This window comes from Aristolochia californica, unplaced genomic scaffold (assembly GCF_029961685.1).
Source record: "Aristolochia californica isolate CCGP_79_NKW_82.1479 unplaced genomic scaffold, dmAriCali1.0.hap1 SCAF_14, whole genome shotgun sequence".
Lineage (NCBI taxonomy): Eukaryota > Viridiplantae > Streptophyta > Magnoliopsida > Piperales > Aristolochiaceae > Aristolochia > Aristolochia californica.
Window position 1 is genome coordinate 24,455,966 of NW_027181815.1, and position 14,116 is coordinate 24,470,081.

The 14,116-nt window shown below is 40.8% G+C and overlaps 1 protein-coding gene across 1 annotated transcript in view; it reads left to right on the top strand.

Annotated features, from left to right (window-relative positions):
- The first annotated feature begins 5,814 nt into the window (after positions 1–5,814).
- Positions 5,815–14,116, top strand: part of LOC137949834 (protein translocase subunit SECA2, chloroplastic) — a 93,116-nt gene continuing 84,814 nt past the window's right edge. Inside the window, exons 1-2 of the mRNA XM_068796039.1 lie at positions 5,815–5,990; positions 6,071–6,205. Coding sequence (XP_068652140.1) covers positions 5,832–5,990; positions 6,071–6,205 — 294 coding nt within the window. The 5' untranslated portion in view covers positions 5,815–5,831. The remainder of the gene's footprint in view (positions 5,991–6,070; positions 6,206–14,116) is intronic.

Genomic DNA, 14,116 nt, shown 5'->3' on the forward strand with positions numbered 1-14,116 from the left:
TAATATTGGTGGGTTCTAATCAATTATCGAGATTCAATCCCGTACCTCCCCTATCATTTTTTTTCTAAAATGTATGCATAATTTTATAGATAATTTATTTGACATATATTTTATGTAGAGTATTAAATGTAGGTTAACTTTGAACTCGGCTAGAGCTCGAGCTCGAACTCGGTTAAAATTATTAGGCTCAAGCTCGATTACAATTTTAGGCTTGAGGCTAGGTCGGCTCGAGTTCGAGTTCGAAATCAATAAATCAAACTCAGCTCGAACATAGGAAGGTTTAGACTCAGCTGGATTCGATGCCACCCTTATGCTCAATTTTAAGTAGAGGTCATGCCCAATTTTATTTAAAATGTATGCCTAATTTTATGTAAAATATATGTATAATTTTATATACTATTTATTTGACATGTATTTTTTGAAAAGTTTTAAATTTATGTTGGAGCTCGAACTCGAGACAAGTAATTTTTGAAAAATTTTAAATGAATGTTAAAGCTCAAGCTCGGCTCGAACTCGGTTAAAATTATTGGGCTCGAGCTCGATAACAATTTTAGGCTCGAGGCTAGGCTCGGCTCGAGCTCAAGTTCGAAATATTTAAATCAGGTTTGGCTCAAACATAGGCAGGTTCGGGCTCGTCTTGGCTTGATGCCACCCCTACAAACATAGGCAGGTTCGGGCTCGTCTTGGCTTGATGCCACCCCTAGCGAGGGGTATAAAATTTCATGAGTTGGTCCAGATCGGTTCGTCGGTTCCTTACACTAAGTGGTTAGAAAATGATACTTTGGTTATTAGTTGGCTCATCAACAACATGGAAGAACCAATCTCCAACAATGTTATTCATCTCGACACCACTAAACAAATTTGGGGGACATGTACTAAGTTGTACTCTAGCTCCGATGACTTACACAGGCCATATGATATTCTCCAAAGACTGTTCAACACTAAACAAGGAGAAAATTTCCACGAATATTTGGCTCGTTTTAGAGTCCTTCTTCAAGAATGGAAGCTAGCTCAGCCTACCTCCACGGATGTCTCTGTCTAAGACAAGTAGAAAGAAGCTTTAGTCACTGCCATTTGCCTTACAAACATTAAGCCATATCTCGAAGTTGCTAAAATTCAACTCCTTAGCGCCTCTGTTATTCCCACTTTTGATGATGTAAGTGCCACATTACTTCATATTCCAGACTCTTCTTCTTTTATTACTGAAGTGTCATCCACTATGTACTCCCGGCATAGAGGAACATCAATCTACTCGGCCGAGGTCGTGGAAGAAATTATAGAGGAGGACGAAGAGATGGCAAGGAATGCACTCAGTGTGGGAGATATGACGACACTATAGATACGTGCTATTATAGGGAATACACCCATTGTTGGAAATATGGCCACACTATAGAGACATGTTAGAGAATCCATGGCAAATCGGATTGGATGATGGATAATCAAGCCTTAGTATGTGATACAAAGGAGGACCAGTCTACCCCATCAATAGAAAAGAAAACCCTTACCAATGATGAGTATGACTTATTCCAAAAAATGAAAACACTTATGGTCTTTCCTCCTAGTTCTTCCTCAACTGTTGTTGCCACCACCGCTTCAAGTATCCTCTCTACCTCCTCTTCATCCTGGATAATTGACTCAAGGGCCTTTGAGCATCTCACAAGTAACAAAAATCTACTCCACTCAGTTTCTCCTTGTCTCTCGAATAAATTTTTTACCATAGCTGATGGCTCTCAAACTAAAGTTCTCAAAAAAGGATCCACCATTGTTACACCATCACTTTCACTCACAGATGTTCTTTTTGTTCCTACTTTTCCCTTGATTCTTTTATCTGTTAGTTAGCTAACAAAATATTTTTATTGCTCCATTACCTTCTCACCCACTTCTTGTGTGTTTCAGGATCTTATAACGAAACAGGTGATTGGTGGAGGTCATGAACAAGGGGGGCTCTACTACTTGGATGCCCCTAAAATAAATACCATTTCAACCAGTGAAATTGAGATAAATCTATGGCACAATCGGTTGGGACATCCATCCGCATAATCTCTTCATCGTCTTTTCCCTACTTTTAAAGATAGGTCAGATTTAAATTGTGAAGTCTGTTAACTGAGCAAACACTAGAGGACTACATACTCACCTCGTCCAGAACTTAAAAAGTGTTGCTCCTTTTTCATTGATCCACACAAATGTATGGGGACCCTTGAGCGTCATCTCAAATATTTCCCGAGTCAAGTACTTCATTACATTTATTGATGATTTTATTTGTACCACATGGCTATTTCTTTTTTAAAAAACGTTTTGAAATACCATCCATATTTAAATCCTTTCATGCTATAGTGTTCACTCAATTTGGTTAGAAAATCAAAGTACTTCAGTTTGACAATGCCAAATAATATACTTCCAGAGACCTTGACTTATTTTGTCAAGAGAATGACATTATCCATCAAACATCGTGTGTCTACACCCCTCAACAAAATGGTGTAGCAAAACGGAAGAACCGTCACCTTCTTGAGGTAGCTCGTAATTTACTGTATTCCATGAAAGTTCCATACTTTTATGGGTCACATTTCATCCTTACTTCATGTTTTCTTATAAATAGGCTACCAAACCCTCTTTTGTTCTCAGTCATAAATCCCCATACTCCTTATTGTTGCCACATGATGATCCTTTTTTACTTCCCTTGAAAGTCTTCGGGTGTACTGCTTTGTTCATATTACCTCCCCACAACACAGTAAACATGGTCCAAAATCTGTCAAGGGTATCTTCTTAGGATACTCTCACACACAAAAAGGTTATATTTACTATAATCTCACTCTCAAAAGATTACTTGTGTCTAGCGATGTAACCTTTTTTTAAGACTCTTCATACTACTCTGACAATGCTCCTCCAGGTCTCTCTTTAGTACCAGCTTCTGCTCGACCACTTGTGCTCCATACTATGAAAACTATTCAACTCCTAGACACACTGGCTGACACCACACCTGTAGAGTTTACGGATCCCAATGAGGTAAGTCCATCTTCTCCTATTATTTTTGGGCCACAATATGATAATTGTCCCATTGCCTTAAGAAAAGAACCCAAAATTTGCACTAGGCCCTCTACTTCTCACCCCATATCCAATTTTGTATCTCTCCATCATTTATCCCCTTCATGTTATCAATTTCATTCATCTATCTCCTCCATCTTAGTCCCATAGTCCTATCAGGAGGCTCTGAAACATCCAGGGTGGAAGGCGGCAATGGATGAAGAAATGCAAGCACTCTATGAGAATCAAACATGGGCTCTAGTTCCTCTTCCATCAGATAAGAAAGTTGTTGGTTGTAAGTGGGGTTTTACTGTGAAACACAATCTGGATGAGTCAGTTCCTTGCCTTAAGGCCTACCTCATTGCTAAAGGTTATACACAGTGTTATGGGATCGATTATGAGGAAATATTCTCTCTGGTGGCAAAAATGAACTCGGTATGTATTTTATTATCTCTTGCTGTAAATTCTTCCTGGTAGGTCTATCAGCTTGATGCGAAAAATGTTTTTCTCAATGGGGATATTAAGGAAGAAATTTATATGCAACAACCACCTGGCTTTGTGGTTGAGGGGGAGTCGGTATGTCGATTGAAGAAATTTCTTTATGGTTTGAAACAATTTCCTCGTGCATGGTTTGATAAATTTAGCCAAACACTCATACGGGCCGGATTTCACAAATGTTCTGTACATCACTCCGTATTTCTTAAAGTCACATCTAAAGGCAAAGAAATTTTGGTCGTATATGTTGTTGATATTGTTCTAACCGGTAGTGATCCCAAGGGCATTTAGGAAACCAAAGAAAATATATGTGAAGAATTCAAGACAGAAGATTTTGGACTACTTAAAATATTTTTTGGGTATTGAAGTACTACAGTCCAAGCATGGGATTGTACTATCTCAAAGCAAGTATGTCCTTGATCTACTGGAGGAGGCAGAAATGATGGGGTGTAGATCAGCAGAAACCCTTATGGATTCGAATACAAAATTATCTGTAAGTATTGAAGAAGATGCGGATATTAGAAAATATCAAAGACTTGGGAAACTCATTTATCTTTGTGTAACAAGGCTGGATATATTATATGTAGTAAGTGTGGTGAGTCAATACATGCACAAATGTGATAATCAGACATCAATACATATTACATCAAATCTGGTATTCCATGAGAGAACAAGGCACATTGAAGTAGACTGCCATTTCATACGAGAGAAATTCATTCCAAACCGACATATTATCTCTCGAACATATATCTTCACAAAGCCAAGTTACATACATTCTCACCAAACCAATCGCTCATAAGATCTTGTCCACCATCTACAACAAACTGGGCTTTTACAATGTTTTCTCACCCCCAACTTGTGAGGGAGAGTTACAAAGTTGGACCCACCATGGTTACATGAGCTAGTGGGATCCACATGATAACGTGAGATGGCATGATGGGTCATCACACGAGCTGGCATGAATTGGAAGATTTGAAGATCAAGTAGGATCCACCATGATAACCACGAGCTGGTATCCTTATCACATGAGTTGGAAGATCAAGTGGGACCCACCATGATAACCACGAGTTGACATCCTTATCACATGATCTTGCGCTTCATAGAAGAGTTTCAGTTCTACTTATGTTAGTCTTCTAGTTGAGTTATTTAATTATGCTAGAACTTATCTTTAAGTGTTAGAATTTGAGTGTAATTGGGATAATGGGAGTTTAATTGTATTTGAACTCTACCACTTTCCTCTTCTATAAATAGAAGTCCATGTACTCAAATTATAATCAAGTGAAGTAGTTTTCCACTTCTCAACTTGTGAAGTATCTTTCTCTAGCTTAAACTTTTTTTCCTTTTTTTTTCTCCTCTCTCCTCTCTACCCGAGAGCTCTCTTTCTCCTCCCCCCTCTCACCTTGCTCGAGATTTCAGTCATGGGGTCCTAAATTCAACACCACGAGGATGAGACAAGGATATAAAACGGAGTTCAGACGAGTTGGGAATGAGTCGAGTTCTCAAGGATTGAGGGAGATGGGCTAGGTTTAAGGGGACTAGACGAGGGTTGGGTTTAAGTTGGGTTTACAGAAACGTGGGGGATGGGGTTGAAAGGATAGTGATTGGGTCGAGGTCATTGAGAGAAAATTATTTTCTGTTGTTTGGTAGTGGAGAATCATTGAGAGAAAATCAAAATTCTCTTTTATTTAATATTTTTTACCAAAAATGACAAAATTTGGGGAGAAAATAAAAGAAATAAAAACTTGAGAGAAATTTTTAATCATACAAAATTTAAAGTATTACTATTTTTATTTTTATTTTTCACGTGTATCCAAATTAGATAAACTATATATATCTTTCATTTATTTCTCATTTTCCATGGGCATTCAAACAAGAGAAAAAAACCCTTTTTCTTTTGTTTTCTCTTCCTCTTTCTTTTTCTCTTCTTGTCCTTTTCTTTTTTCTCTTCACTTTGTGTTCCAAACACAACCTAAGAGAAATTTGTATATGACCATTAGTGCAGATTTTTTTTAATTGGTTTAAGTCTAATTCTCCTTGAAAACTTGAACAAGTAACTAAACATTTATAGGTTTTTTGGATTTTGTTATTTATGTCGAATTAAATAATTTTTTTAAACAAAATACTTGATTAAGCATGGTGTCCCGTGTGTCGGACGGGTCCCTTTGATGGATGTATACCGTGAACGAGTACACTAACGTGTTAGCGAACAACGATTTCTGAGTTCCGAGTTCTATCTGAATCTCTTCCTCGAGCGGGAAGCTAACCAAGCCTCTCCCTACAGTTCGGCAGAGGCTGCAAGAAGGCCAACGAACGCCATGGCGCTCGTACCTGTCTTACCTTGCACTTTCTGCACGCCCAAACGCCGCCTTTCGGGCATTATCTTCCCCATACGAAGTCCCCAACTAGCGGTTCCGTTGTTGTCTTTCCTGTCGCGACGCCGTTCGTTTCACAAGCCCCTTGCTGCTTCGCTCAAGGTCCCCTGTTTCTCAATGTTTGTTTATCTGCAATCATCTACGTTCATTCTAACCTTTTACTGTATCTCTGGGGATTTCAGGAGAATTTAGGCCATTTGACACAGAGTTGGAGCGATTTCACGAGCTTGAATTACTGGGTAGTTCGGGATTACTATCATCTCGTGGGTAATGTTAACTCTTTCGAGCCACAAATTTCTGGACTGTCCGATGAACAGGTACTTGGTTTGGTCCGCTTTCCAGTAATCATTTATTTGTTTCTTGTTGTTAGGGGCTGGAAGTAATGGAAATTTATTATTTCAGTCGAGGATATTTTGCTATGTTATCAATGAAGAAAACTGAAAATTCATATCTCGATACTTCGGAAATGGGAAAGTAACCCTTAGTCTGTTCATGATACTGCTGCAATGGGGATCGATGTAATCCTTTTCTGTTCGTGGTAAGCACGAAAATGGGAGCTTTCGGCTGCTTTAAATGTGAAAGCAGAAAATAAAGGAAGCAAAAGAGTAAATGAATCTCTGCATGTTCTAAAGACAATAATCAGAGTTAAAGACGTAAAGCTCTGCAGATGATTTTTGTTTTTTAATTAAGCTTTTGTTACCTAGAAAAAATAAAGAATACAAGATGTGGCGAGCGATTGCATCAAATAACAAGAGTAAGGCTGTCTATTTATGAAAAGTGATTGATGGGGGACACTGTCTTTGGCTAATTTATCTGAAGCACTATTCACAGGCGTCGGAGTAAGTATGATACCGAATATTTCAGTCACTTTGTGCATAGACTTATCTTTTTGGGGTTGGTGGTGGTGGGAATTTGCTTTATCCAACTTATTACACTTTCTATGATGTATCTTAATCTCTATTAGAAATGCATGAAGCTTTTGCTTCAGTGAGTCACAAGTGCCAATAGAACCTGAGAGAGCCACTTGGATTCTGCATATAGATCAAGGATTACTCCCCCAATTCCGGCTGGACCTGGATTCTAGAAGAATTTTTATCAAAATATAAACCCTTAGGAGGGGGAATCCATGGAGAGATTGCCAAAGGAAAAAGGAGAACCTGAAACTGGGTATAAGCTTCCTAGGCTTTTGAATAAGTGAACTAGGGAATGGGGGTAAGTTGTTCTTGTCTTCAACCTGCAAACCAACCATGGTCAGAGTGCAATCCTGAAAGGCAAAAACATATTGGACTTCACTATGGTGGCTCATGAGCTTGCTGAGCATTTTGCCCGCTCAAAGAAGTCGATATTCGAGTTGAAGTTGGACTTAGAAAAAGGTTTCGATTGGGTAAACTGGACGCTTTTGGACGATCACATGTGCCGCATGAGTTTTGGAGATCGATGAAGATACTGGATCAGGAGCTGTCTGTCCTCGGTATCGTACTCTCTCATCCTAAATGGAACAACTTGCGGGTGCTTTAAAGGTTCGAGGGGGCTGAGACAAGGCGACCCTCGCTCCCTACTCTTATTCAATATAGTGGCAGAATTGCTTTCAGCTATGTCCTACTCAGCTAAAGAATGTGGGTGGCTAGCCCCAACCAGCACCTCTTCGGCTTTTGATATTCCTATCCTCCAATGTGCAGACGACACTTTAATATTCGGAGTCGGAACAATGGACAATATTAGAAGAATTAAGGCAATTCTTGGGCTTTTTGAGTTATGCTCGGGACAAAAGATAAACTGGGGGAAGTCCACCTTGATTGGGTTTAATATTAACCCGAGCTCCCTCTTGGAAATGGCTGAGGTCCTCGGTTGCTATTGGTGGGAATATTGGTGGTCGGGCGATATACCTCTTCAGAACTCTTTTCCGAACCTCTTCAGAATATCCAGGCTGAGGAGGATTTGAGTTGCTGAAGCCGCCAGTAATGAGGGCTGGAACATTCATCCTCGCTTGGGTCTATCGGACTTGGAAGCTATGGAAGCCATTCAACCGACCAAGATTTAGGCTAGCAGATTTGATAAGTTAATTTGGTGGCTTGATAAGAGTGGTTCTTTTTCGGTATCCTTTGCATATATCGCAATTCGAGGATGACTCACTTACAACTTCGGGCATGCGGTGGATTTTACCTGGTGTCTCAGCGCCTCCCCAAAAGTAAAGTTCTTCATGTGGAGCGCTTGCCTCAACAAAATTCTCTTACTTGACAATCTCAGGTAGCGTGACCAATGTGGGGTGGACACCATTTGTCCTTTTTGCCAAGTTGCCGACAGTCAGCCACCTGCTCCTCTTATGTCCTTTCTCTTGGGGGATTTGGACGTCGATTCTCAGCCGAATTGGGTTCCATTTCTGCTTTCCTACGGAGCTCCCCACAGCCTGTCGGATGCTTGTAGGGATTGTTGTCCCCGGCCTTGGGAGAATGATGATCTCGGCATGCTCGACTTTCATTCCTTGGGGTCTCTGGTTAGAGCACAATCAAAGGAGATTCAGTGCCAAGTTTGAATCATAAGAAAGAGTCGCTGAAATTATTTCGGGAAATATTGCTACATGGCTCCACTCTAGGAAAGCCTTTTCCCCCTTAAGATGGGATCTTCCGTCAGAGACAATTGGAGTTGTCTTGCCCAGCTCCATACGTCTACAAAGCCCCCAAATCCATACGTCTTCAAATTGTCGACCGATATCCTTAAGTTAAACTTTGATGGCTCCTCTCTCAACAACCCTGGGTTAGCGGGATTTGGCAGAGTTGTTCGTGACTTTCTAGGGAATCAGATCGTCTCCTTCGTCGGCCCTCTCGGTATTGCGGATTCCACAATGGCCAAGCTCCACAGCCTCCTTAATGGGCTCCGTGTTTTCAGTGATCACTACGCTAGCCCCGTTCACATCGAGGGAGATTCTAAGGTGGTGATCGGTTGGTGTGAGCAATCCTCAGTGCCTCCGTGGCGTCATTGGGACAATTTTTTTGAAATTATGGAAATTGTCAGCCTGTTTGTTTGTTTTTGGTGTCACATCCCGAGATCAGCAAATTCCGTGGCCAATGGTTTGGCCAAATAGGGTGCTTCCTTGCAATCTCTTGTTGTTAGAGGTTAGCTCTCCCTTTTTTGTTTCCTTTGGTTCTTTCTCTTAATAAAATCACCTCTCAAAATTCGAAACTTCCCAACAATCTCTCATTATTTGGTAAGGCTTCTCTCCTTTGTAAATTTCTCTTTTGAGCTTTTGTCTTAATAAAAATCAGCATAATTTTAAAAAATAAAAATAAAAATAAAATCACCTCTCATAAAAAAAAAAGATGCAGGGTTTCTTGGTGAGGGTCTATAGATGATTAATTTTTCTCAACAATAACCAGATGGAAAGCTTAAAACACAATTTAAATTCCTCCTTTGATGGTCTTCTTTAGAGGCTTTAGAAATTCATCCTATCCTTCTATTGAGGATACATAACTCTAGAAACTGAGTGTCTAATACTATCAGGAAAGTCATATCAAAGCTTTACAAAAAAGGTAACTTTAAAGGAATATTTATTTATTGGGGAATATATCTCTGCAACTCCCGATGGAACCATGTACAACCCATTGTCTGGTCTTTAGTTTTTGGCTTTGAGCAGTAGCATTAGGCACTCTAGAACCTTTTGTAATACCATGTTATACTCTAGTCCCATCAGAGTCAGAACAAATGAGGCCAGAGAGAGAACACATAATAGAGAACGGAGACGAAGAAGAAAGTGAATGGAATAGAGGTCAATAATTCCGACCTCCCTAATTCCTTAATATACAACAATTTTACATGAAGTGAGTATCTACAGTGGGATTCAATTCCCCTTCCTATTTTTTGTAAAACTTTCTCTCCTTTAATCCCTTTTGTGTTTGAACAGAACTAATAACGTACTAAATATATGAGAGAATCTGTATTGTAAAAAATTAGAAGAATGAGTGGAGATTTGTTGTCAGAGAATGGCAGACTAGAGAGCCACAAAGCCCTCTAATCTTCTTTTATGTCTTTTAAGTTACAATTATTGAAAGAGAAGAATAACCAAAAATTCAGATTCAAAACCTTGAGGTGCTTGCGGAAAACATTGCTGGTCAGGTCTCCGCATGGCTACTGACAAAGAAAGACTTCATTCACCTTAGTAGCTCTGATTTCAGGGGGAACTGGCGTCTGATTGCCACCATAACGGGGCCTTCCTGTGCCCCAATCAAGAGCATGTATCCCCTCCCCCCGGTTACTTCAAGATGAACTTCGATGGCATTGCAGTTGGCTGCCCTAGTCCCACAGGTTCGGTGGGGTAATTCATCATAAAAATAGCTGCTTCCTCTACTCCTTTGCTGGCCCTCTGGATATAACTGATTCTACTACCGCGGAGCTTGTTGGGCCTCTTGATCTTCTAGGACCGTCTTGTTGGGCCCCTCATCATCGAAGATGACTCCAAGGTTGTCGTTGACTAGTGTGGGGAGAAAATTCGCCCTCTTGGCTGCACTATGATACTTAAATTTTGAAATCTGTAATATAACTTCTCATCTAAATTGTATATAAACCCATACCCCCAACTTTGATACTTAAATTTTGAAATTTGTAATATAACTTCTCATCTAAATTGTATATAAACCCATACCCCCAAATCCGCCAATAATTTTGGTGCACTATCATGCTAAAAAGGGCTCTTCCCTCCAATACGTCGTTGTGAGGATGGCCCATCCCGCTAGGTTGTATCTCTTTTCTTTTTGAATAAAATTTCACACACTTCCGTAAAAAAGAATTACAGAAATACCCAAAATGGCCCTCTCTTATACATGCAATATAGAACCGAGAAAACGGAACATAGAAGGCTATTAAGCCCTACAAAGTATATATCCAACGTGATAGATAATAAAGAAGAGGGCACCATAGTACATGTAAAATAATTAAACTACCCTCCTCAAGCTAGAGCATAGATATCATAGAGTCTTATTTGTTAAAAAATCTGATAATTCACGTATTTTGAGTGCCTTGGTGAAGATGTTTCAAAGTTGGTTAGTGGACTTTACGTATTGGGTAACTACTGTGCCACTCATTATCTTGTGTAAGATGAAAATCTTCTCCAATGTGTGTTGTCTTTTCATGAAGGATGGGATTACTTGCAATGAAGATCACTAATTGAGTGTCACACTCCTTAACCATTGGATCCTTCATCTAGAAGCCAATTTCAACTTGTACATGTTTTTTTTTTATTTTTTGAAAATGATGTATATATAACAGAGAGAGAACAATACAAAAATCAGGGGAGTAAAATCCTAACCACAAGAGATTGGAGGGTTGCTCCCTGCTTGGCAAACACATTAGTTGTTGAATTTGCAGATCTCGGAATGTCGGACCATATACAAGAAAATTGAGAGGCAATATCAAGAATCTCTAGGAAGGTGTCCCAATGGCGCCACAGGGGGGCGGACACACGATCTCACCATCTAATAACCACCTTTGAGTCTCCTTCAATGTGAAGAGGGCCCCCGCAGTTGGCTTTAAAAATACGGAGCCCATTGGAAAGGCCATGAAGCTCAGCTGGTGTTGAGTTAGAAATACCCAGCGGGCCTGCAGAGGAGAGACACTAAGTACTGGAGGAATCCGAGATAACTCTCCCAAAGCCAGCAATCCCGGGATTACCGAGAGACGAACTATCAAAATTCAACTTGAGGAAACAGGCTTCGGAGGGATCAATGACTGCATGATAGGGGCCTTCTTGCCAATCCGCCTCCTTACCAAACAACTCCAGTTATCGCGGATAGAGGAACCCGCAAAAGAGGAGAAGACCTTCTTAGAAAGTAGCCAAGGGGGTCTCAGAATTCTGTCAGAATGAGACCTTCCGATGCGGACAAGCTTATTTGGTGGCCTGACAAAAGCAACACATTTTCAGTTTATCTGCATACAGTTACATTAATGGCTGGGATTTGACGCAAAGGGAGCATGATATCTATTTTGTATGGCGTCTTTGTGCACCTCCAAAGATAAAATTCTTCATGTGGAATGCTTGCCAGAGTAAGATTCTCACGGCAAATGTGCTTAGTAGAAGGGGCCACCCATCTATCGACCCCCTCTGTCCTTTTTGCAGCATTGAAGCTGAAACCGCTAGTCATATTCTTCTTCAATGCTCCTTCTCATGGAATGTGTGGACCTCTGTTGTATGCAAGTTGGGGCTGCAATTCTGTATATCAGCTGATCTGATCTCCTTTAGCAAGTCGATCATTGGCTTTCCCCTTCCTGGTCTCGGAAAAGTGATGATCTCCGCTTGTGCCAGTTTCATACCGTGGGGGCTTTGGAATGAACGCAACCGAAGGCGGTTCAATACTAAAAGTGAATCAGAAGTAAGAGTAGAGGACAAGGTGTCGGGGCAAATATCCACTTGGCTTCTAACTAAGAAGTCTTTTTCCTCCTTCAAATGAACCTCTATCCGTGATAATTGGAGTATTTTGGCAAGGATGCACTTTGGGATCAAGGTTCTAGCCATGCAGGAGTGGACCCCCACGAAAGCTGGTTACCTAAAGTTGAATTTTGATGACTCTTCTCGGTAATCCGGGGATCACTGGTTTTGGGGGAGTTATTTCGGATCCATCTAGCAATCAATGTTTCTCTTATGCCGGCCCGTTGGGCATTTTTGATTCAACGTCAGCTAAGCTCTATGGCCTCCTCAATGGGCTTCGCATTTTTAGAGACAATTGTAGTGGTCCCATTCACATTGAAGGGGACTCAAAGGTAGTCATTGGATGGTGCGAGCGTGTTTCCTCTCTACTCTCTTGTATTTGGTCTCACATTCCGAGATCTACAAATTCGGTTGCAGATGTGCTAGCCAAACAGGGAGCGTCCCTGCAATCTTTTGTTGTGAGGGATCTGCTCCCTCTTCCTTTGTAATTTTTCTCTTGTTAATATAAATATATCTTTATATAAAAAAAAGGCGCCACACGAAATATACCTCGTGCTCCCTTTGAATTGAGTGCCAGCCATTGATGAGTCTGTAAACGAAGGTCACAGAGAAGACACCACACCACTTTTGTCAGGCCACCAAATGAGCTTATCCGACGAGGAGGACCGCAGACGAAAGTATTGCATAGATTCCATTAGAGTCCAGTTGAAGTGCAAACTTGCTGGATTTCCCTTTTTTCTACGTATTGAAAGTGCATACTTGGTCTTTAGGGTGTATTTTCATTCCACATTGACATCAATACCCTTCTATATTTTAACAATACATCGCTCAAAAGACATGAACCTGGCCTTCCTCCTCTATTGGTTTTGGAAATTCAATTTCTCCCCAAAATCAATCTGGAGACTGATGATCACGGCCAAGCTGAATTGGACCGAAACTTGGTGGATTTCTGGTGGCTGGCCGGTAGAGACTCTCCTTCTTACAGTGATCCTTCTTCCCTCTCCTCCTCACTTTTGAGCGATGAATATGACTCTATGCTGGTTGTGGTACGTCATTAAGTTTCTAGTTTGATTGGTGAAGTGACATTGGTCCTCTATGCAATTCTTTTTTTTTTTTTTTTTTTTTTTGTTGAAACGGTGATGATTTTATTTCAAAGCAAAGCAAGAGAATACATCAAGGGAGACCTCCCCTTACAACAAGAGATTGAAGGGAGGTACCCAATTTAGCACACAAATTTGCAACCGAATTGGCTGACCTAAGTACATTAGATCAAGTACAAGAAATAGTGGAAACAACATCTATTATATCAAGCAAAATCTGCAAGGGACGCCACGGGGGAAGGAGGTAGTGGAGCACTATTTGATGACGACTTTGGAGTCTCCTTCCACAATAAGCGGGCCTTTGAAGCGGTCCTAAAATAAGCGAAGGTCGTGGAGGAGCCCAAAGAGCTCAGCAGTAGTCGAGTCCGCAATGCCCAAAGGACCAGAGTAAGAAATAATAGCAGAGCCTCCGGGATAAATAATAACCCCACCAAAACCAGCCAAATCCGGATTCCCAAAACCGTTGCCATCAAAGTTAAGCTTATAATAATCAGTGGGAGGAGGCACCCAAATTGCAACCCGGCGGGGCGCGAAAGAAATGGACATCTGAGCAATAGTCATCCAGTTGGTGCTGGTAGGGGCACATGAGGGGCAACCAAATTCTTTTCGAGTGCGGATCCAGGTAGAGATAAGGCCCGTAGCAGTGCAGATCACCTCAGTAGCGGAGTGAGAAACACAATCAAACCGTCTGGAGTTCCTCTCCTTCCAGAGGC